The sequence below is a fragment of the Lipophrys pholis genome (assembly GCF_963383615.2).
Source record: "Lipophrys pholis genome assembly, chromosome: 11".
Lineage (NCBI taxonomy): Eukaryota > Metazoa > Chordata > Actinopteri > Blenniiformes > Blenniidae > Lipophrys > Lipophrys pholis.
This window is the reverse complement of record NC_137631.1, coordinates 30,748,125-30,772,317: the sequence shown is the minus strand read 5'-3', so window position 1 is coordinate 30,772,317 and position 24,193 is coordinate 30,748,125. Positions and strand designations below refer to the sequence as shown.

Here is a 24,193-nt window from a genome sequence, read left to right as displayed (position 1 = left end):
AGTTCTGAAGTGAGCACTGGATCACTGGAAAATGATTGGATCCTGGTTTTGTCTCTGCAGCTCCTTCCTCCTGAGCATGATCCCCACTCTGCTGCTGATTGGCTTCCTGCTCTTCACACTGCGACGGGGGACAATGGGAGGGGGGGCCGGGGGGGGCAGGGGCCCCTTCAGCATGAGCCAGTCCACGGCCAAGATGATGAAGGACAACATCGAGGTGAAGTTCAAGGACGTGGCCGGCTGCGAAGAGGCCAAGCTGGAGATCCTAGAGTTCGTCAACTTCCTGAAGAACCCACAGCAGTACCAGGACCTGGGAGCCAAGATCCCCAAGGTACACACACACACACATGCAGGAAATTCACACTATGAAAGACAGATTTGCGGGAATTGACAAAAATATGCGTGATTCCCGCAATTCTTCATTGAAATTCAAGCCCTGGTATTATACGTAGAAAAGGTAGTGTTTATGAATGAACTCTGGTCTTCATCATTCTCCAAAACCATCCAATGAGTTGAGTGTAAAGTGTTGGCATGGTGCCTCAGGGCGCCGTGCTGTCCGGACCTCCCGGGACCGGGAAGACTCTGCTGGCCAAAGCCACGGCCGGAGAAGCCAACGTCCCCTTCATCAGCGTCAACGGGTCCGAGTTCTTGGAGATGTTTGTGGGCGTCGGTCCGGCCAGAGTGAGTAAAAGAAGTCACCTGATCAATACAATGAAGAAGTGAAACACTGAGGTTTATTTCATCCCCGAAGGTCCGGGACATGTTCACCATGGCGAGGAAAAACGCCCCTTGCATCCTCTTCATCGACGAGATCGACGCTGTGGGGAGGAAGAGAGGAGGCGGGAATTTTGGGGGTCAGAGTGAGCAGGAAAACACTCTGAACCAGCTGCTGGTGGAGATGGACGGTAGGCTGGACAGGGTGGACTCCTGGTCCTGCAAGTCCACGCAATGAAACCCTCTTCAGACTGACCTGAAGTTTGATGATCCCCGTCTGGTTCTCTTTGCAGGATTTAACACAGCCACTAACGTGGTGGTCCTGGCTGGAACCAACAGACCAGACATCCTGGATCCTGCTCTGATGAGACCAGGACGCTTTGATAGACAGATCTACATCGGTAAAAACTGTCCCTGTCTCCGGCTCAGGATAGGATAGGATAGACAGAGAGATAGATTGGTGGGATAGAGGAGAGGAAAGGATAGGATGGACAGAGAGATTTATTGGGGGGTAGAGGAGAGGAAAGGATAGGATGGACAGAGAGATAGATTGGGGGGTAGAGGAGAGGAAAGGATAGGATGGACAGAGAGATTTATTGGGGGGTAGAGGAGAGGAAAGGATAGGATGGACAGAGAGATAGATTGGTGGGATAGAGGAGAGGAAAGGATAGGATGGACAGAGAGATAGATTGGGGGGTAGAGGAGAGGAAAGGATAGGATGGACAGAGAGATAGATTGGTGGGATAGAGGAGAGGAAAGGATAGGATAGACAGAGATAGATTGAGGGATAGAGGAGAGGAAAGGATAGGATAGACAGAGATAGATTGAGGGGTAGAGGAGAGGAAAGGATAGGATAGACAGATAGATTGAGGGATAGAGGAGAGGAAAGGATAGGATAGACAGAGATAGATTGGGGGATAGAGGAGAGGAAAGGATAGGATAGACAGACATAGATTGGGGTGGGATACAAACCGTTGTTTGGGGAGTCGGCGAGTAACACCCTGGTTCGGGTAGACGGTGGTAGAGCGGAGGGCTAGAAGAGAAGAAAGGATGGACAGATATATTGCTCTTATTTGTCCTAGTTGTCAAATTATTTGCGTTGTATTCCATTGCTGTTTAACAGTTGACGACATCCCATAGCAATAATAAGACTGTTTTCGACCAGTGTAGCATAAGAAAGTTCTTTTTCCAGATCATCCTCTGCTAATGGAGCCATTCCTACCACAGGTGTCCAGTCCAGCACCTGGAGGAGGCCGGTCTAGCTTTAGAGCAGGGGTCTCAAACTCAATGTACCTGGGGGCCGCTGGAGGCAGAGTCTGGGTGGGGTAAGGCTGGGGTTCCACAAAAAATCCTCAAACATCATTATTAATAGTTTTTCTGATTTAGTCTGAACATGAAGTGTCCTGAACATGAATAGAACAGTGAATGAAGATCATGAACGGTTCTTCTGAACATGGGTTCTCTTGCCTCCTCCTTGCTGCCAGAGACTTGGCAGCTCTTCTTCTCACATATCTGAGCCACATTTGTCTTGAGAGAAGAAGCAGTTGAGACCTTCAGAATGTCTAGAACAGGGGTATGCAACCCGCAGCTCTTTGGTTCCTCTACTGCGGCTCCTTGAGCTGCGGCCCCACTGCAGTACATCCCTGAGCGCAGTGGTGGACGGTACGGTATGGTAAGGCTAAGCGCACTCACACCATCTGTGTTGGTCGGTCCTACAGAGAGTACGGTAAAATGTAGGCGGGGTTGTGAACGACGCAGGGATGTAACGTCACAATAGTGGCCCAAAGAATGTGGAATTGAGCTGCAGCTCTGCAGCCGTCCGAAACTGTGAGCTCCGGGCGGCCACAGCTCCGCGGTCGTCCGTCGGAAGACCGCCGAGCTGTGGAGCGCCACATTTCAATAAATGCAGTCATCAAAACCACCAGTGTGTGCAAAGCAGCGTTTATGACCAATACAGCATAGAGTGCCCATCATCACTACATGTGGAGGAACGTTGCTTCATGCTGATGCTCACAGCCACATAGGCTAATGCTCTCTTAACTGTCACTAATGGTGAATTCGTTGGCCTCCTTCCGTCTCGAGACGATGGGCTGCACCAGGTTTAATCAGGTCCGGTCGCTGCATCTTCTTGTGTGGCTTTGAAGTCCGATGCGGGAGCGACAGTCTTTGCCACAGAGGCTGCAGGTGTGGGTCGTTGCTGCCTGGTCTGTTGAGCTGGACTTGCGGGCGGCTCTGGATTGCGGGCGGCTCTCTTCTTCCCCTGGTGGTCGGTGTGGTCCTGCTCGGCTTGCTTGGTGCCATTGTGCACAGTGGCCCTCCAGGAGTCCCGAGACTCCATGAGGCTTTCCCAGGACTGCGCGTTGATTCCTGCACTCTTCATATCTCTTTTGCAGAAGTCTTTGAAGCACAGCTGGGGGCACCTCGGGGTCTGGAACATCCTGAGAGCTCACCGTAGAGTAGGTCCTTGGGTATTCGGCCTTGCCAGCAAAGACGGCGCTGACTCAAAAGGGTGAAGATGGATGGCAGTCCTACTTGCTCGAGCACATCAGTGTTGGGGATCCTGTCCTGCCATCTGATCTCCAGTATGCGTCGAAGATGAAAGCTGTTCAGTCGCCTCTCCTGGGCGGGATATGGTGTCCAGGTTTTGCTGGAGTAGAGGAGTGTGGACAAGACGCAGGCTCTGTATACCTGCATCTTGGTGTTCACTGTCAGGTTGTTGTTAGCCCACACCCTCTTGTGGAGCCTGGACATCACTGCCGAGGCCTTGGCGATCCTGGAGCTAAGCTCCGGTTCGAGGGAGTGGTTCGAGCTGATGGTGGATCCCAGGTACTGGCACTGATCAACTGCATTGAGCTCCTGACTCCCTATGTGGACTCCGCTGTTGATGGGGAACGTGCAAAATGTTGCTCCATTGTAGCACACCGTGCTTTGCATGTCGGTGTGGAATGATTTGATGATGGAGTGCAGCTTTGGGGGACAGACGATCTTCATCAGGAGTTGGAACAGGCCAGTTCTGGTAACGAGGTCGAACGCCTTTGTCAGATCTATGAAGGCGAGGAAGAGTGGCTTGTTTTGCTCTTAGCACTTCTCCTGCAGCTGTCTCACTGAAAATATCATGTCATTGGTGGACCTGCCTGCCCTGAACCCACATTGCGACTTAGGGTACACCTGCACCACAAGGACCTGCAGGCGGGCCAAAATGACTCTGGTGAAGACTTTGCCGTCAATACTCAACAAGGAAATACCCCGGTAGCTGTTGCAGTCGCTTCTGTCGCCTTTGCTTTTGGAGAGAGACACTTTCTTGGTCCAGTGCATGTCCTGTGGCACGGAGCCCTCTCTCCAGCACAGGCAGAGCAGTTCATGCAGGTCTTCTATGAGCACTTCTTTCCCTACCTTGATCACCTCCAGGGGAATGCCATCCTCTCCGGGAGCATTCCCGGTGGAGAGACAGTTGATGGCCTTGCTCAGTTCCTCCTCTGTGGGCTCGTCGTCCAGTTTGTCCAGGAGAGGCAGCTGGCTGAAGGTGTACAACACTGTGTCGGTCGTGTGGAGCAGAGCTCGAGGTAGTGCTCTACCCACCGCTCCATCTGCTTCTTCTTGTCGGTGATGCTCTCGCCCGACTTGGTCTTTAGTGGGACGCTCTTGGTGGCAATCGGGCCCGTGGCTTGCTTGATGCCTGCATACATGCTGCCTATATTGCTGAAGTCTGCATCGGCCTGGATCCTCTAGTCGTTGGTGCAGCATCTAGCTGTCTGCTGGTGCTTATTGCAGGCGGCCCTGAGTGCGTCTCTCGTGGCCTGGCACGGATTGTTCTCGTGTGCCAGGCGGGCAGCATGTTTTGCCTCTACAGTGGTTTCCATCTCCTCCCAGTTTGCCTCGGAACAAATCTGTGTTTCGATGCACCTTCTTTCCAAGAGTTTCCAGCCCTGATTAGTTGAGGGCGCTTTGCACATGCTCCCACTTTGCATCTGCAGTGGAGCCTCGGGGATAAAAGTTTGCAGAAAACTCTGCTGGCATTGATGTGTGGAAGACTCTTGGCCTATGAGTGGTACATCTTGCGTGGGGCGAGGTTTATCTTGAAACGGACGAGGATGTGGTCCGTGTCGCAGTCCACGCTGTGCATGCTCCGTTCTTTAAGTTGTTCAGGTCTCTCTTCCTGGTCAGGATCATGCCCAGTTAGTGCCAGTGTTTGGCTCTTGGATGACGCAAGGATAATTTAAGTTGGTCCTTGTGTTCGAAGAAGGTGTTTGTTACTGGAAGGTTGCGGAAGGAGCACAGCTCGAGGAGTCTTTGACAATTCTCGTTCATCCTCCCAGTCCCATGGTGTCCGATAACTGAGGGCCAGGCTTCTCAGTCGGCACCCACCCTTGCATTGAAGTGTCCCGCGATGAAGAGTGCTTCTTTGTTGGGTACACTTCGGACAATCAAATCAAGGGTGTCATAGAACTGGTCCTTCTGATCTGCAATAGAGCACAGAGTCGGGGCGTAGGCACACACAAGGTTGACCACGCCCGTTGTTGTTGACATTTTCAGGGTCAAGAGTCTCTGTCCCCACTGTTGGGGGCTCGATGATGGACAGCAGGGAGTTCTTCACTGCGAAGCCCGCGCCATGCATTCTTGGCTCGTTGGCTTTCTTCCCTTGCCAGAAGAAGTTGAAGTTCCATTCCCGCAGTGATCCATTGTCTGCCAGTCTGGTTTCCTGCACGGCGGTGATATCGATACAGAGACGGTTGAGTTCTCTGTCAATGACGGCGGTCTTCCTTAGGTCGTCTATGGCCTGCGGGTCGCCGTTGTATCCAGGACACATGGTCCTCAAGTTCCAGCTTGCTATTCAAAGAGCTGGCGTTTTCTTCTGATGTCTTTGTTTGCCTGGTCCTGGGTTTTACAACCTGCCTGTCGATTTTGTCTAAGCTCCATGCACCCGATGAAGCAAGCAGGTTGTGGCGGGGTCGTATCTCGCTGTCTGGGGGCTGCCCAGGTTGAAGCGGGCGGTGACTACCCAATGGAATCCTAGAATTCCTCCCACCGATGAGAGTAACCCCTAGCGCGAAGCTCTACGCCAAATGAGCCTGAGCTTATAGCTGGTAGACTGCTGCTCCCCGTATTGTGCCTAAGCTGAGGCAGCGAAGCTGTAGTGAACTCTCCAGGTACAGGCCTGGGCGGGTAGTATGGAGACCTTGGAGTGCCCAGTTGCCAGGATCTCCCTCTCTGCATTGCTGGGAGGTTCCGACGGAAAGGCAAGCCGATACAGTCGGTGCCATTGTGGCTGCAGGAGCTGCCGGAAGGTGTTGCAGGGCTTGATCAACCGCCTACAGGGCTCCACTCCTGATTTTCTGTCGGGGTTTACTCCCCTATCCTTGGGGTCTCCCGAACCATACACAAGGCAGTGGAACTATTTGACCCATAGTTGGGGATCTGAATCATGAGTACCAGGGCGTAGCCACACGCCGGTGGGCCTGCATGCTGCACGTCTCGAGGCCAGATCTCCTACGAGTCCCTTGTAGTTTTGCTTGGCGCTGCGAGGCACCCAATTACCATGTGTCACCACGGGGAGTACTTCATAGGGCTTACCGGTGAAAAGGCTGGACTGACAGGGAGAGGCTTACGCCCTCAGCTCTCCTCTTCGCGCTGCTGCAGGCAGCGGTGCTAGTCAGCTGTGCTAGTTAGCTGTGAAAGCACAAGTGCCACCACACTTCTTGCGCATCTCATCAGTCAATGAGACACAATGGTGAATTACACAACAACTAAATGACATTGAAAGCCACACCACTCACACTCATGGTTATTAAACCCTGATCTCCTGCATATATCAGCCGTTTTAATGATATGTAGCGTCACGGAGCTGATCGCTGCAATGCATTGTGGGTGTTTTTGTTGGTGGTGTTTTAGATGTCATTATTGGGGTTATATTAGGTTTGTAGTGTTGGTAATGGTTGTGTTGTGTTTTTGTTGCTGAGTTCATGTCGTTAGTTAGTTCATCTAGTTTAGTTTGGTTTATTAGTTGTAAGTTGGCAACCGGGAGTGAAGAAGGTTTTGTGTCCTCCTGCCATGGTGTTCCTGTTGGTTTTAGTGTCAAAATAAAAGCCTATGCCACTTACAGCAGGTATGTTAGATAAGCTCAACTTCTTGAGTTTCCTTTAATAAGGCTCGCTACAATTTTAAAGCAGTTGTAAAATAGTTTCTTACTATTTCCCCTAAACAAGTACAGAGCTTCCTGTGCCTTAAGCCCTTCGATCTGATTTGGTTGACGCGTGTCACTACAATATACATTTCATTGTCAAACTTCAGGCATCTTGCTGCAACCAGTAGCAGTCGTCCTGCTTTTTGTGCCCGATCGTGGTATTTATAGATGGTAGAAAGTATCTGGCTGGTGAGCTCAAAAGAGGTGACTACTGTCTGGTTGTTCATTACACGCTGTGCTGTTGTTGCAAGCATTGAGTGCATGTAGCCGGTGTAGAGTTAAGAGTTATCTTATATATTTTGCACTATATTTTGCTAGGAGTCTAATTGTTTTTGCCACTTGTTATCCTCTGTGTGCTGCTCCTCTTCTATTAAGCTGCTGGAACTCCCAATTTCCCTGACAGATTCATCTAAAGCAGGGGTGTCAAACTCAGATCCTCGTGGGCCGCAGCCCTGCACGTTTTCAATGTCTCCCTCCCCTGAATGTCCTGATGGTTCATCATCACATTCAGCACAAAGCCAGATAACGAGCTGCTCATTGCAATCAGCTGTGTTGAAGCTGGGAGACATGCAAAACGTGCAGGGCTGCGGCCCTCGAGGCCTGGAGTTCGACACGTGTGATCTAAGGGATTAATAAAGCAAAGTCTAAGTCTAAAGTCTAGCTTAGCCTAGCTCCGACCATCAGCCCTGACGAAGGACGGCGGGCGGGAGCTGGCTGAGTGGTAACGTCACAGATCCACTCCCCGCACTAATATAACTTGATAACATTCATATCAAGGTGGGGGTCACAAAATATCGGCCTGTGGGCCCAATTGGCCCGCGGGCCGTGAGTTTGAGACCCCTGTTTTAAGGTCTCTCCCTGCTTCGACTCTCCTGATTGCATTGAGGGTTCCTCACTGAGCTTTCTTGAAAGTTTTGTGACGCTTTAATACTTGGTGTGTTGCAAATTTCTCCACATGCGAGATAAATAAAGGGATATCTTATCTTAAGCAGGGAAACTTGTAAAGCAAGCAGGACTGCTTACAGCCTGGCAGGCCACTCTGTTTTCAAGATTTACACAGTCAGATGCTCAAGGATTTAAGATTTAACTCTACTTCTCAGGTCCTCCAGACATTAAAGGCAGGGCGTCCATCTTTAAAGTCCACCTGAGACCAATCAAACTCGATCCCAACCTGGACAAAGATGGTCTGGCCCGGAAGATGGCTGCCGCTACACCAGGATTTACGGGTGTGTTAAAGATCACTCCTCGCTTATCCCATAATTACAGTGGTTTAGCTGACTGGTCAGAGCTCCAAGACACTGTTTAACCTCTACAACTCTCTGCATGAACCAATCAGGTGCTGACATCGCCAACGTCTGCAACGAGGCGGCGCTGATAGCCGCCAGACACATGAACCTGGCCGTCAGCGCCAAGCACTTTGAACAGGCCATCGACCGGGTGATCGGAGGTCAGTGTGGCATCATGAATGGATGAAAACGGCCTGTTTTGCCTCTCAGTTCTCACAGATTCCCCTTTTTAAGCTTTGAATGTGGATTTACTGTTTTTTGTAGAAATGTTGAATCCTTGGATCTGCTGACATTCAAATATGGAGTAATAATCATTTCACTACTCTTTCACTAAACTTTTAGTTTACCATCTTCTGCATAACCTTTGAGAGTGATCAATATATAATTTAGAAAGTTTGATGTAGAGTCTTTTTAGCTACTTGTTAGCAACTAGCTGCTATTTACTTTGTGTTATTTTTTGATGTCTGATATTGTAAGCACAAACCACATAATCTGTACTTTTGCATCAATCTCTCGCCTTTCCCTGCAGCACTTTTCTATTTTTCAGTTGTGAATATACAGTATTTTCAGGACTATAAGTCAGAACTGAGTGTAGGTTGCTTCTGTCCATAAAGGAAGAGGATAAAACACCTGGAAGTCACTGGTGTCTGTGGAATGGGTTTTGGAGGTTTTTCTGTGGTCAAACACTGACATCTAGTGTTGGCAGATGGGATGTACTGCTGCATTTCTGGAACAGCCAAACAACTTAAAAAAGTGTGTGAGTAGCACTTCTGCTCTGACAAAGTGTGTTGGGTTCCCTGTTTCCAGGTCTGGAGAAGAAGACTCAGGTGCTGCAGCCCACTGAGAAGAAGACGGTAGCGTATCATGAGGCCGGTCACGCAATAGTTGGCTGGTTCCTGAAGCACGCCGACCCTCTGCTCAAGGTGAAGACAGGCAGGATCTCAACAAGGAGGTTCTCAATCAGGCAGGATCAGAGTCCGTCACCGGGGCCATACAGTATATCACAAATGTAGTGTTCCGTAAAACTTACAAATGCAATGAATCTTTCTTGTGCACTGTGTATTCATGCTCTGCAAATTCAGGGTGAATCTCCACAGACAAGCTGGAGGAAGTTTCATGAAACAGGGATGTCGGAGCTTCTGTGTATTTGCTCTCATTATACTACCACCATGTCACTAAATTTGATCCTTTTCTCTTGAAAATGTTGTATAATGTAGACGCCCACTGGTGAAAACCATCTCTCCTGTATAAACTCTTGTTGTCTCAAGTCAGTTCTCAAAAACCAGAAAGATCCAGACACAAATGGCAGACAGAGCAGAGCAGACAGAGCAGAGCAGAGCAGAACGAATCCTAAACTGTGGTAACATCTCTGCTCAAAAATGGACACAATAAATGATAGATTCAGGCTAATTCAGTTAAGATTTTTACATCATGCATATCTAAGTCACAGCTATATGCATATAATAATTTACATAAATTTCACCAATGACATCATGACGTCTGTTTGAGGTGTGGATTGGAGGAGGGAGCCTGGCACTGGAGCAACTTGTTTTTTAAAATCACATCCAAAATTCAATGTGAGCTTTTCACCAAACCCAGAAGTTTGCCCGCTTAACAAACTTTCAAAATCCCATTTAATCAGCCGTCGCTTAGTCAAACTCAGAGACTCTTTGCATAATAACAAAAGAAATGTATTGCACTCAATGTAAACTGTTGTCAGCTGGGTTTGTCTTTCAGAGGTAACTCAGTTTATCCTTGGAAGACGTCACAGACTCACTATCAAACACAATCAGTGCTTTTATAAAACTGTTCACCGTCTACAACTGAATGATTCTCTTGTGTTGAGTCTGTGTCTCTCTGTCTCTCTCTCTCTGTGTCCACAATAGAATTGTTGATTTTATTGTGTGTGTGCGTGTGCGTGTGTGTGTGCGCGCAGGTGTCGATCATCCCCCGGGGGAAGGGTCTGGGTTACGCTCAGTACCTGCCCAGAGAGCAGTACCTGTACAGCCGTGAGCAGCTGTTCCACAGGATGTGCATGATGCTCGGAGGCCGGGTGGCCGAGCAGGTCTTCTTCGGCAGGATCACCACCGGAGCTCAAGACGACCTCAAGAAGATCACGCAGTCTGCCTACGCCCAGGTACACACACACACACACACACACACACACACACACACACACACCTGAGCCTCTTCCTCATAAGTCTTACCTGACCTTCTGCTCCACATTAAGGTGGTGCAGTTCGGCATGAGCGATAGGGTGGGGCAGGTGTCATTCGACCTACCACGGCAGGGCGAGATGGTGATGGAGAAGCCGTACAGCGAGGCCACAGCAGAACTTATTGACCAGGAGGTGAGAGAGCTGGTGGAGCGGGCGTATGCTCACACACTGCAGCTCATCCAGGACAAGAAGGAGCTGGTGGAGAAGGTGAGGCTCTAACCCCAACCGGAACTCTCTGAGGATTTAATGACGTCCTGTGTCTCTTTCAAATGAAAATGAGGTGCTGCAGGTGGACCTGAGCTCTTCCTTAAAGAGATGGTTCCTGTCGTCCTCAGGTGGGGCAGCGTCTCCTGGAGAGGGAGGTGCTGGACAAAGCTGACATGCTGGAGCTGCTGGGCCCGAGGCCCTTCCAAGAGAAATCCACGTACGAGGAGTTTGTGGAGGGCACAGGGAGCTTTGAGGAGGACACCAGCCTGCCCGAGGGCCTGCGAGACTGGAACCAGGAGAGGGGGGCGGAGCCTGAGGAGACCAGCCCGGCTCAGGACAAGCAGAAGGCCATCTGAAGACTGAGGAGCCCACGTGGGCCAGTCGGTTCACGTTTTCACGCTCAGTTTAAAAGACATCATTGACAATAATTTCACGAAGTGTGTCTGTACTTGATCTGTGAGGTGAGAGAAAGTTAAATAAACCGAAGGGTGGAACTCCACCGTCCGGTCTTCGAGGACGCCAGCAGCCTTGACTTCCTCCACAAACGCCTTAAGTCGCATCCTTCAGGAGACCAACACACAGTCCACTGAACTTACTTTTATTTATAACTTTGGGAAATACAGAGGCCGACTTTCAGCTTGATGATGTCAGAGAGAAATCTCATTGTGACCTCAGTTTGTAGAGTCCTCACAGCATTTTTACTGCTTCAAGTGGATTTTTAAAGTGAAGTTATTCAGTTTTCTGACTCTCTACGTAGTTAGAGCCAGTCAGAATAAACTCGACCAAGTCTGAATTTACAGTGTAACAACATGATTGTGTGAGCTTTGTTTTCTGATAACTAGCCTGGAACAGTGTTCAGTCCCTTTCAAAGGTTTCTCCCAATATTTATTCAAGTGGAAGGAAACCAACACAGTTCGTCTGCAGGGCCGGATTCAGTCATCTTGGAGGTTTCCTGCAGGTCACACTTTCTTCCTGTTACACAAACTTGTATCTCTGGCTTTATTTAAGAGTTCCTGTCTTGTATTTGTCTTGAAAAAGGAGGTGATAACTTGTGTATCCAACATCACTAAACTTCTCATTTCATGTTTCTTCACTCTTTTTGATCCTCATCTTTCAGAACAAAGCCCAACGTTTGACCTAAAAGTACAATATGTGAGTTAAAGTAATTCCTTTTTTGACCACAGGGTAGCAGCATTGAGGCTCTCGGTCCTGCTCTTCCACTTTGTGGATTATTTTTCCAAATAAAGCTGGACAGTTACATATCGGCCCTGTGACAGACTGCCCTCACCTGTCCAGGTGTATCCTGCCCTCACCTGTGCAGGTGTATCCTGCCCTCACCTGTCCAGGTGTATCCTGGTATATGTTACTATAAACTCATACAGTCTGCACACATACTCACATCTTGTGATTTACAAAATAAAACACTTCCTCCAGATCGTCATTGGACAGTTGAAAGACATTTTAGAGACTCTAGAATTCATTCATGTATTTTGGTTCCATCCTAGAAATGAAAAGATTTCTTCAACACGACACCCTAAATGATCAGAAACGCCTCCATGACTGAAAGGGAACAGCCAGAAGAAAAAAAGTAATATTCAGTTGCCCCTTACTTAAGAATGATGATTTTTTTCAGAAGCCGACATCTTTCACCCAGTGATTATAGAACACACAATGAACAATGGAATGAAAAAGTAAAATCACAAAGATCGATAACTTGGAGCTTCAAGACAAAAGTTCTGCTTGGTTGCATTTCCAGAGGTTTTTCTGTTGTTCTGTTAAGACCTTTCCATACGCTCACTGTTCCTTTCATACTACATTTCATAATGGCCAGTGATGAGTTAAGTCTAATTGCAAATGTTGGAGAAGAGAAATCTCCCAGTGCAGACAGACTGAGGTAGAGGAGCGCCAGAGGAAGCCAGCAGAATGCTGGCTTCCTCTGGCGCTCCTCTACCTCAGTGACCTCTACCTACCTGACTGAGGCGTCTCCTTTCAGCGCTGCCAAAGACTCGGCGATCAAATTTGAGTGTAGTTGTGAGTAGAACTGCTACAACAGCATGTAGCAGGTACATCTGACAATTAAAGTATATCAATAAATAACTCCTAGACTAAAAAAGGTCTTCAGTCAGACCTTTGATCAGCTTCTGTTTACATCCCTTTGTTTGTACTTTAATTGAATCTGTAGTTTTATCATGTGTGCACAGTTATAATCAGCAGGTGAACCACAAGCTGCTGCCTGAAGCTCAGCTGCACACGCTCCGTTGTAATGATTCGCTCCATTCAGGACGACCTTTGACACTGGCTGTGTTTGCAGTGCATGCTGGGTAGCGTGTGCAGGCTGACACAACTGGTTGGAGGAGTTGTGGAGTGAATGAAGCTGCTTCAGCGGAGAGGAACAGACACACGTGAGGTGACAAAACACTTTAACTGGAGGTTGTGTTAATGTCTTGAGACCACAGATTTAAAGTCTTTTAAACATGTTTGATCTTTCCTGTGCTGATCTGGGATGAGCTGCTGATGTTTCACCTAAACTGTGCAGAATCAGTTTGGGATAAAAAGCTTTGTTTTAAGGTTGAAGCACAAAAATACTGACTGGTGGTTGATTTCTAACTCAAGCTGAATCTGCCTATTGTTTGGTTGTCTGACTCCTCTCTGTTTTTGATGGTGGTGTTGTCAAGCGCTTCCCAGAATGCCCAGCCTTTCTGATCCGAATGATCGTTTTAGTTAGAACAGCTTCAACTTCACATGCAGTTTCAGGAACATCTAGCAGCTGAGTGAGCGGCTCTTTTAAGTCTTTAGCTCAGTGTTTAAAATCTGACCAAGGATGTTAATATTGCATAAACTCATCCAGATGTCTTTGATTAACTTCATACCTGTAACACAGGAGGAGGATGTTGAATCATGTATCTCCTAATATGAGCAGCAGGAATAAAATCAGCTTGTTGGCCTTAGAGTCAGTAATTGTACTTCTACACTCTCACGTATTGATAAAATGATTGAATTAAAACATTTCCCACCTCCATTGGATTACTCTCCAGCTGACAGTGGAACAGTAATTATTTTGGTTTAATAGCAAGGGTGGCCAATTACTTTTCCTGAAATACTAGACTGTGTGGAAGGTTTTAGTCAAATCTGCTCAATATGAAGATATGAAAAGAAAACTGTTGCACTCGCAAGCAACTGCTGCCGCGCCGTTGCCGCGCCACTCAGCTCATTCTATGTTTGTCTGATAGTGATTATTTACAATCTGTTAACAAAGTAAAGACGAGTTGAAGTACGTCGACATATTACAACCAAATACAATAATGTTACCACTAAAATAAAAGAAAGCCAGGCCTCTTGAGTTTCAGAATGAATCCAGACGCTGAAAGCGGAGTCTCATGATCCTTCTGACTTTTGGGTTTTGAGCAGGAGTCAGAAGTTACTGCAGGAGAACTGCCTTGTGGCGGCAAAGCGCTCATAACAACGTCACTTTTAGATCCTTGGATGTCGACTCTTCCTCTCATTGAGAAGCAGAAGTGATCAAGCGTTGGATTGTTCACCACTAATAGGGAACGTGAGCTGGATTAGACTGCCGTGAGTCAGGTTAGTTTTACCTACTGATGATGTGTTGCTGCAGTAGTAATCCTGCTCACTTGATTCATTACTTCTAATTGACCATTCATTAGAAATGAAAGCCCTTCATCTGGTCGGCTGCTTACTAATCAGCACCCAATGTGATTACACTTTTGTTTGAAATGCTCTTTGAATATGTGAGATTAATAATATAGCATATGATTCAGAGGTGGTCATAGTAAACGTTTCTCTGGCAGCCCTGTTTTTTAATCCCAGTTTTTCTTGTGCAGAGGTGATAATGACAATTTCCAATCAGCAGAGGGTCATTTTGAGGCTCATTATTTTTCAAAGATGCTGAAAACATGGACCGGGACTTCTGCACCACACATGCTCCCTCCCCGACACAGGGCAGTGCACCTGCTCCATCCACAAGGTGGCGCACCTGCTCCGTCAGGTGTGAAGTTTCATCTCAAGATGGAGCTTCTTGCCTAACCAGAAATGATTGGAGTTTGTTGCATTTTCACGACAGAATCATTACGAGCTTCTGTCCATATGCACCAGTGAATTTGCCGGTGGGAGTCGGCAGACTGATTTGCGTGCTCGAGGTCAGGATCACTAGAAATGTCCCTGGGTTACTCAAATGTTTCACTCAAACTTAAACACGAAAGCCGGAGGGGGAGCAATTCTGATTAGTATCATTTTGTTTACTTCAACAAATCAGATTAAAATGGCAGATTTGTAATTGTTGTGGGTTCTTTATTTGATAAACATTTTTGCCCCCAGTTTTGACGACCCTCAACTTGTCGACAGACTTTTTGGAAAAACGTCCAGCCATTCGTAGGGGGCGTGGTTATGGCGCTGAACTGAGCACACGTCTTTTTGTGAGCTCCTGCCGATATTCTAGAAATATCCTGTAAACTTTCCTTTCACCGCATAAACAGTGAAAACTTTAATTTGTGGCGACTTAATACTGCATACCTGCGACATTATGCCGAGGAGGAACAATCCTAAAGCACACCTTTCTCAACGAGAAGAAGACAACGTCTCAGATGCTAACAGCCGAGCTAACGCGGCGTGTGTTGTGGGCCCCGTGCCTCGTGTGGACGAACTGGATCGGGCCAAAACATGGATGTTTTAGATACTTGACGGGATCAGAAATGACTTTGTGGTCCAGGAAGCGATTCAAGATGTTAAGAGAGACGTGCAGGACTTCTCGGCGCACATGGATGAAGCAGAAATGTGCATTAGCACCGTAGAGGCTATGCTTAACTCGGAGAAAGGCAAGGCTGGGACTCTCCTCACAAATAAACTTGACGAGCTTGAAAACGGCTCTCGTTGTTCCAGCCTACAGAAAGTTAACGTGCCTGAGAAGATGGAGGGAAAAGATGCCGTAGCTTTCCTGGAGAAGTGGCTCCCCCCAAGGTGCTGGGACCAGCCACATTCCCGAGTCCTCCTCTCATTGGAAGAGCACACAGGTTACCCTGCCGGACGCAACCGAATCCATCAGTCACACCTGGAGTCATCATCGGGAAGTTTTTAAACTTCCAGGATAAAGTCTGCTTCCAGGGCCAAAGGCAAAGTTTTCTACGCCGGTCAAGAGATCATGTTCTTCCCGGATCTGTCAGCGGATCTCCACCGATGCAGGAGGGGTTTCGACCGGGCAGAACAACAGCTGAGATCGATGAACCTTCGTTACGGAATAATCTACCCAGCCAAGATACGAGTGTCGTCTGATGGACAAACGTGAGTCTTCAATAGTGTTCATTCAGGAGACTCATTTGCTCCGAGAGGACTTGATGATAGTACGTAGGACATGGCCAGGCAAATAAACAATACTAGTTATGATAACACTGGTAGATTTTTGGTGGTTCCAGGAACTCTCCTGAGAGAAAATATTAATTTGGTTAATATATATAGCCACAATGATGATAACCCAGCATTTGTTTAGAATTTATTTTTGTTGTTGGCCACCCTCCGTGGTAAGATAATATTGGCGGGAGGCTTTAGACCTGAAACTGGATCGCTCGGCAGGGACGGATACATCCCAGTCCCAATCAGGAAAGAAAATTCAACAATACATGAAAGACCTGAACCTCTGTGATCCTTGGAGGACTCAACATCCCGACAAAAGGGAATTCTCATGCTACTCTGCAGTATTTAAAACACACTCCCGAATAGGTTCTTTTTTAATTTTCTCATCTCTAGTGATAGTGTTGTTTTATCGGATCACGCCCCAACTTCACTATTTTACAACATCGGACAAATGTATAGACATTCAGCCAATTGGCGATTGCGTCCTAAATGGCTACAGGATCCTGACTTTATAAAATTTGTAGGAGAACATATTGATCTCGACTTCTTTATAAATATGAATCAAACATCTGCAGCCATTAGATGGGAAGCTTTTAAAGCATACGTATATCAGAGGAAAATGAGAAGCTTCACCAGCTCTAAATTTAACAAATTCAAACAGACTATGAATAAAATTAGACTCTAAAAGCAAAATATGAGGCGCTCTCCATGCTGAAGGCTGAGGATGGTGAAGTAAGACTGAAACAACCTTTTGATGATCAGGGTGAAAAGTCGGGTAAACTGCGAGCTTGAATCAGGCAGAGCCATCAGTGTAATTAGGAACGAACAAGGAGAATAACCATAGATCCCACAGAAGTGAAGAACACCTTTTGTCTCATATTATAAACCCCGTAATATTTCTGACAGCCCTGGAGACCAGGTAGACCAAAACCATTTTCTGGATGGATTGGTCATTCCCTGTATGTCTGAGGGTATAAAAACAGAACTGGAGAGGGAATTAAATTTGAATGACATCTCTTCCGATAGATATTTACAAATTATTTAAAACAAAATGAATAGCCCCATTATTAGATGTTTATTTGGAATCCTTTAAAACTGGTTGCCTCCCTGTTTTGGTACGTCGTGCTCTGATCACTCGTATTCTAAAACCAGGCAAAGTGTCAACCGATCGCGGTTCTTATAGACCCTTATCACTTTTCAATTCAGATGCAAAGATTATAGCTAAGGTTCTAGCCATGAGACTTGAGAGGGTTCTACCAGCCATTACCGGCAACGGTTCCACAACGTGAGGAGAGTGTGAGGAGTCCCCTGATACTGCAATATTATCGCTGGATGCCGAAAAGCCGTTCGACCGAGTCGAAAGGCCCTAGCTGCTCAAGGGGCTTAGGCAGTTTGGATTTGGGGATTACTTTTGTAGATGGGTCGAAATTTTATTTGTTGATTCTTCAGCTATGGTATCTACTAATGGTCTCATCTCTCAGCCTTTTGAGTTGTTTCGAGGCACAAGGCAAGGGTCACCGATTTCACCTCTTCTTTTTGTAATAGCCATGGAACCATTAGCAATAGCGATCAGATCACACCCCTTAATTTGTGATATTAAGATTGGGGACTTGGAACACAATACAGCAATGTACGCTGATGATACTATTGTGTTCTTATCACATCTGCAGAATCGATACCGTCTCTCTTGGAGTTGTTTAATCAATTTGGGAGTATCTCTGGGTTTAAAGTGAACAAAGAAAAGTCATCTATTATATTTTTAAATGGAAATGAGAAGAAGAAACCGTTAGTATCTCATCCATTTGTGAATCCTACGGAGGAATTTAAGTACTTGGACATCAAAATAACTCCAAAGGTAAGTAATCTTAGTTCAGACAATTATGGGTCCATGGTTCTTGAGGTGACAGAGGAGATCTCGAGATGGACAACACTCCCTCTATCTATATTGGGAAGAATAAATCTAGTAAAGATGACTATACTACCTACATTTTTATTTATCTTTCAATCAATTCCACTAGCCGCTCCTCCTTTTTTTCCCCAAGACCAGAAAGCTTCTTTCCAATTTCGTCTGGAACAATAGGAAGCCAAGACTCAGACTCTCCCTCTTACATCTTCTTCAGGATGGGGGGGTTATGGTTGTGTATAGTATTATTGGGCTACTAAGTTGAGGGCCACAATGTCATGGTTTTCTGAAGATGTTTCCATGCCCTGGTTTGAAATTGAAAAACGGTCCTCAAAAGGTTTGCCATTGAATAGCTACCTATACTCAGCTTCTTTTAAAACATTAAAGAAAGGCACTACTAATCCTTTTGTAAAAAACACTATGGCTGTTTAGCATGTAGCACTAAAGTTGTTGGGTGACTCTCCGAGTTTGTCCTGTTTCGGTCTGATCTGGGGTAATGATCGCTTCACCCCGGCAAAGAACGATATGGGTTTTAAAACATGGCTGAACAAGGGCATAATAGAAATGCGGGATTGTTTATGAGGATTATACTCTGTCATTCAATGAGCTAAAGGCAAAGTTTGATTATTGACATTATCCACCTTAGATAGACCTTTGTGGGGGTGTCAGTCTGAGTACCATCACCCAGATCACATTGACCCATTAAGAACCTTCCTGCAGGTGGAGAGCCCACAGGAAGGTGGAGAGCCCACAGGAAGGTGGAGAGCCCACAGGAAGGTGGAGAGCCCACAGGAAGGTGGTGCCCGGCAGGGGACATGAACCCTCTACCTTGAGACTGAGAGTCTAATGCTCTACCTACTGAGCTGGCCGAGATTCCCTCTATTATTATTATTATTATTATTATTATTATTAATAATAAAAAAAAGGTTTTTTTTACCTTCCATTTGTTATAAGAAAATTGGGGGCTGGGGAGTACTGGGCACTGGGCGTGGCTGGAGTACATGTATGTTGCTGTGACAGTAGCTTTTGTCATGTTGTTTACATCAAGACAATTTTGACCTTCGTGGTAACATTACCACGGGGTTAAACGGGACACCACACTGACTTTGTATTTGGCATCTTTTCTTTTTTCCTCTCATGATCATTTTGATGGACGTCTAGAGGGCAGAATACACAAGCAGCATAAACCCCCAGCAGCAGCAGATGTTTAATCATTGTATTGTATTAGAAGAGTAAAAGGTGCAGGATGTCATACTTTAGTCAGTCAGATGGCTGGAGAAACTCACAGTAGAATCCCATTTGTCTTCAGTCCAGCCAGTTTAACAGCCATCAAGGCTCTGACATACTGCTGGTTTCCAGAGAAATACATGCTCTGAAAAACTGGACTGAGACTGAGGTTCAGCAAGACGTGGGTTCAGGTGAATAGCAGTCCTGTGATAGTAGGTCAGTCATACCTCCCTCCCAGCACTGCTTCAATCAAATCTGTTTGAATAATATTACATACTGTGGCTTTAATTCCCTCACAAATGGTTTTGGTGGTCCCTCTGACCACCACCAACCACTCACTCTCTCACTACATTCACCCTCTGACCACCACCAACCACTCACTCTCTCACTACATCTACCCTCTGACCACCACCAACCACTCACTCTCTCACTGCATTCACCCTCTGACCTCCACCAACCACTCATTCACTACATTCACCCTTTGACAGCCACTAACCACTCACTCTCTCACTACATTCACCTTCTGACAGCCACTAACCACTCACTCTCTCACTGCATTCACCCTCTGACCTCCACCAACCACTCACTCACTACATTCACCCTTTGACAGCCACTAACCACTCACTCTCTCACTACGTTCACCTTCTGACAGCCACTAACCACTCACTCTCTCACTGCATTCACCCTCTGACCTCCACCAACCACTCACTCACTACATTCACCCTTTGACAGCCACTAACCACTCACTCTCTCACTGCATTCACCCTCTGACAGCCACTAACCACTCACTCTCTCACTGCATTCACCCTCTGACCTCCACCACCCACTCACTCACTACATTCACCCTTTGACAGCCACTAACCACTCACTCTCTCACTACATTCACCCTTTGACAGCCACTAACCACTCACTCTCACTACATTCACCCTCTGACAGCCACTAACCACTCACTCTCTCACTGCATTCACCCTCTGACCTCCACCAACCACTCACTCTCTCACTCTCTGACCACCAACAACCACTCACTCTCTCACTACATTCACCCTCTGACCACCACCAACCACTCACTCTCTCACTACATTCACCCTCTGACAGCCACTAACCACTCACTCTCTCACTGCATTCACCCTCTGACCACCAACAACCACTCACTCTCTCACTACATTCACCCAGGCAGTTCGGGGTTCAGTGTTTTGCCCAAGGACACTTTGGCATGTAGGCAGGCAGAGATGGGAATCAAACCTGCAACCTTCCGATTGGGAGACGCCCGCTCTACCAACCATAATTTATAAAAATGGGTCAGTTATTTCCTAAAGCTTTTAGACTCTTTCAGTCGTTCTCATGCCTGTGGACGCAGTTTGAAGGAATCCCAAGCGAACGAGAGGAAGTGATAGGAATGAAGGTGTATTTGCTTTCAGAAGGTGATTGAAGGTCCTCGCTCTCCACACGTGTCCATCATGGCGGCAGCAGACTCAGGCCCTCTGACCACTCACGTGCTGAACACTGGAGACGGCGTCCCTGCCTCCAAGGTGGATCTCAGTCTGCACCGCCTGGACACCAAGCTGATGATCTGGACCATGCTGAGTGTCGGGTACGTTCACAAGCTCATGCCTTCATTTCCTCCTTCACGTCAGGGGATTTCATGACTTCTAGATGGTTTTCAGGAGCACTGGCGCAGAAGGCCGTTGTGACGGACTCATCCGAAGAGAAGCCTTCGGCCCTGGCATGTACAAGCTGCGCTTCGAGACGGGCTCGTACTGGGACAGTCTGGGTCAGACCTCCTTCTACCCCTATGTAGAGGTGAGATTATTAGAAACACCACCACAGTGGGAGTGTGCACTTTATGTTTTCAGAATAGTGATTCTAATACTGTGAGTATGTTGTCAGAGTTTGAGGACGTGGTTATTAATAATAATCTTGGTGCGTTTGGATACAATTTCCTGTTGCTGCAAGAGATAAGTGTGTCCAACGGGGCCACGTACAGCACAGTTTGACCTGTCAAATGACACCCTGAAAACCTTGGAATGACTCCAAATGCTTCTCATTGTTCGCATTTAATTTCATTATCATTTCACAAAACCTGAACTACGTCAGACATTCAAATAAACATTAGTGCCATTTTCAAAGCTAAAATCCAATTAAATGACCAAAAGAACTCAACTTTGAGCTTGATTTGGGAAACTCTTTTTGAAGACGTGACATCATAGCTCACAGCTTCTGCAGCTTTCATAAATTCACCTTCACAGTGGAGCTTTGAGGTCCGTGCAACTTTCTAGCACTAAGGTTATTGATTGCTTGATGTGTAGTAACATAATTAAAATGGTGTGATCGGCATGGATAGATCAGGAACAGCAGTTACTTCTATTAAAATTTTTAACCAAAGGTCTATTTTAAATTTGCATTTCACAAACATCAATACATAAATCATGTGGTGTTCGTTCCTGATTCTTCCTGACTCATGTTGAGGACAAGCAGCCTTCCAGAAACTGCATCACATTCACGTATTCAAATATGTCTCAAGAAGTGATGTTGGATTATGTGATCATTGGTTTTCTTGTGTTATATCGAAATTAATGAGGTATTGGCCCTGCAGAGAATACACTTATACAGTGAAATATGTTATGTAGGAATATTGTGTACTTTCATCTGGAACGTAGCCCATAGAGGGTTGCATGAATGACAATCTGAGAGAAACCCTCAGTTAGACTGTCTGCTACAACACGTTGGTAATCCAGCTGAAGGTTGATATTTGTATTTGGTCTCCTGTCTCTTATATGTATGTTTAAAAACATTGCTAAAAATATAAGTTGTTTATTGAATCATCATTTTTCCAAAGAGCCCTCAGAGTTCTTAGAAACGAACACAATGTTATGTAATTTAATGATTACTTTATTTGTATTCCAACATTTGCTGAAATAATTTAAATTTGGATGTAATAAGATAAATAACACCTTCACAGAAAGCAAAAATGCAATAATAAGCCACATTGAAATGAGTAATAAAGTTGAATGTGCTGTTACTGAACTGTGCCAGGGGATTCCTGAGCAGACCGTTGCACTACCAATTCATTGTGTTTCCAGGTTGTGTTCAACATCACGGAGCCGGAACAGAAGTTTCACCTCCCTCTGCTGATGAGTCGCTTCTCCTACAGCACCTACAGGGGGAGCTGAAGGGTCTGAGCATTAGCATTAGCATTAGCGGTAGCAGCTGCTGACACAGAAACAGTATGAGACCCTGCTCTTATTCAAGTTCCAGCTGTTGATGTGTTCAGGTAGTTATGAACTGCTCTGATGTCCTACATCCTCCATTCATCGTAACAGACTGAAAAAGATTTTAATCAATGATTGTTTATTAAAAACGCAAATGATCTCAATAACTTAATAAATCAAATACTTCCCGAAAATTATTTTGTTCTTGAATAATGTGTTTTAATCTCCAAATTATCAAGACATTTGTTGTCAAAATGAGGATCACTTGGGGACTTTTGATGTGATATTTCTGATCATCTCGTGATATTCAAAACTCCACAATATTAATAAAGATGTTAATTAATGAGGCTGAACATGTAGTAGTTCCAGTGCATCTGAAATGCAGTAAGTGTGTTTTCCAAGTTACTTACCTGGGCCACCAGATCACAGCTCCAAGCCCAAAGGATGTTGCAGAGCTGCGCTCGTTTCTGGGCTGAATGAATCATTATGGGAAGTTCTTACCTGACCTGTCTACTGTGCTTGACCCTCTCTCCCAATTGTTACACAAAGATTGTGCATGGCAGTGGCAACAAGCTCAGGAAAAATCATTTAATCAGGTAAACGAACTGTTCCACTCTGCACCCCTTCTGGTACACTCTGATCCGGACAACCATGTTGTGTTATCCTGTGACGCCTCTCCATACGGTGTGGGAGCTGTCCTGCCCACAGCATGGGACAGGACAGCTGGACAGATTGTACAGACAAGCCTATTGGCTGACAGCCGCTGAAGGAGGCTACTCAAAGCTGGAGATGGAAGGCTTAGCTGTAGTGTTCGCTGTGAAGCGTTTTCATCAGTACCTGTATGGCCGCACTTTTACCATCTTTACAGATTATAAGCCCCTGATGGGTCTGTTCAACGAGTTTAAAGCAGGGGTATCACACTCGCCGCCCTCTGGCCAATTGCGGCCCACAGGACGATATTTTGTGGTCCCCACCTTGATATTGTCGTGAATATGTTGTTGCTGTTTGGAATAAATTGTTAAAACAAGGTTTTCCTGTCAGGAGTATTTTATTGGGTCCCAAGGCACAGGATCATGCAGAGTCCATTCAAGCTGTCTGCAAGACAGAGAGTGCGTCTCACAGGTGGCTCCTGTGAGTCTTAAAGGTACGTTCACACTATATTCCCAGCAGCCACCTCAGCCCCATTTCAGGCCACCGTGGACAAAACGAGATGGACGTGACACAACGCAGGGGGACGGGATGGGCAAACGTAACAGGTAGTGATTTCCGTGGGTGCTGTGCCAGATTTTTAAACTTTCAAAAAGTTTGCCACGGCACGGAAGAGAAACTCAGTAGCCCGTGGCAAAACGGGATGAACGTCACAAAACGTGGCAGCACGTATTTGGCTGTAGTAGAACTTGGAGGCGGTCCGTAGTGGGTCGGGAGGCTTACAGGAAGTGACCTTTAGTTCTATCACGGTTGTTTCACAGTTGCTTCGTGTTAATCCGCGTTCGCGGGTCCGCGGCTCTCGAGATGCTGCAGAGCTCCACCTGTCATTCAGCTACGTCAGATAGAATTTAGAAGCAGTTTTCCATTGTGGTTTATTTTACCACTTTTCATGGTGACATGATTATAACTAACGTCACGTCCAGGTCTTGTTTCACCTTCTGACCGCCGGCTGAGGAGCTGCAGCCGCTGAGCAAGGCAGTGTGAGGCAGCAGGGGGCGCTCTGCTCCGCTCCGAGACGCTCCAATATTATTTTATAACCACAGAACTTCTTTCTAATGAAGCCAGACTTCTGGTTCCTCAGGAACTACTAAACAAACTACAAACTACTGGAAATGAAACTTGGAGTTTTTAGAGCTAAAATGAGCCTTTTAATGGCTTCATGTGAACGAGAACTTTAAT

At 46.5% G+C, this 24,193-nt stretch overlaps 2 protein-coding genes across 2 annotated transcripts in view; both read left to right on the top strand.

The window, feature by feature from the left end:
* Positions 1-11,688, top strand: part of LOC308116983 (mitochondrial inner membrane m-AAA protease component AFG3L1-like) — a 29,430-nt gene extending 17,742 nt beyond the window's left edge. Inside the window, exons 7-16 of the mRNA XM_080475544.1 lie at positions 61-328; positions 541-678; positions 749-902; positions 1,005-1,112; positions 7,993-8,118; positions 8,229-8,339; positions 8,986-9,101; positions 10,115-10,315; positions 10,409-10,603; positions 10,732-11,688. Coding sequence (XP_080331670.1) covers positions 61-328; positions 541-678; positions 749-902; positions 1,005-1,112; positions 7,993-8,118; positions 8,229-8,339; positions 8,986-9,101; positions 10,115-10,315; positions 10,409-10,603; positions 10,732-10,959 — 1,645 coding nt within the window. The 3' untranslated portion in view covers positions 10,960-11,688. The remainder of the gene's footprint in view (positions 1-60; positions 329-540; positions 679-748; positions 903-1,004; positions 1,113-7,992; positions 8,119-8,228; positions 8,340-8,985; positions 9,102-10,114; positions 10,316-10,408; positions 10,604-10,731) is intronic.
* Positions 11,689-12,940: 1,252 nt separating this feature from the next.
* Positions 12,941-23,326, top strand: LOC308116985 (5-hydroxyisourate hydrolase-like). The gene is made up of 4 exons (XM_080475546.1): positions 12,941-13,010; positions 20,516-20,688; positions 20,762-20,897; positions 22,178-23,326. Exons 1-4 carry the CDS (start codon positions 12,972-12,974, stop codon positions 22,265-22,267), a joined length of 438 nt encoding a protein of 145 aa, XP_080331672.1. The 5' UTR covers positions 12,941-12,971; the 3' UTR covers positions 22,268-23,326.
* Positions 23,327-24,193: the final 867 nt, after the last annotated feature.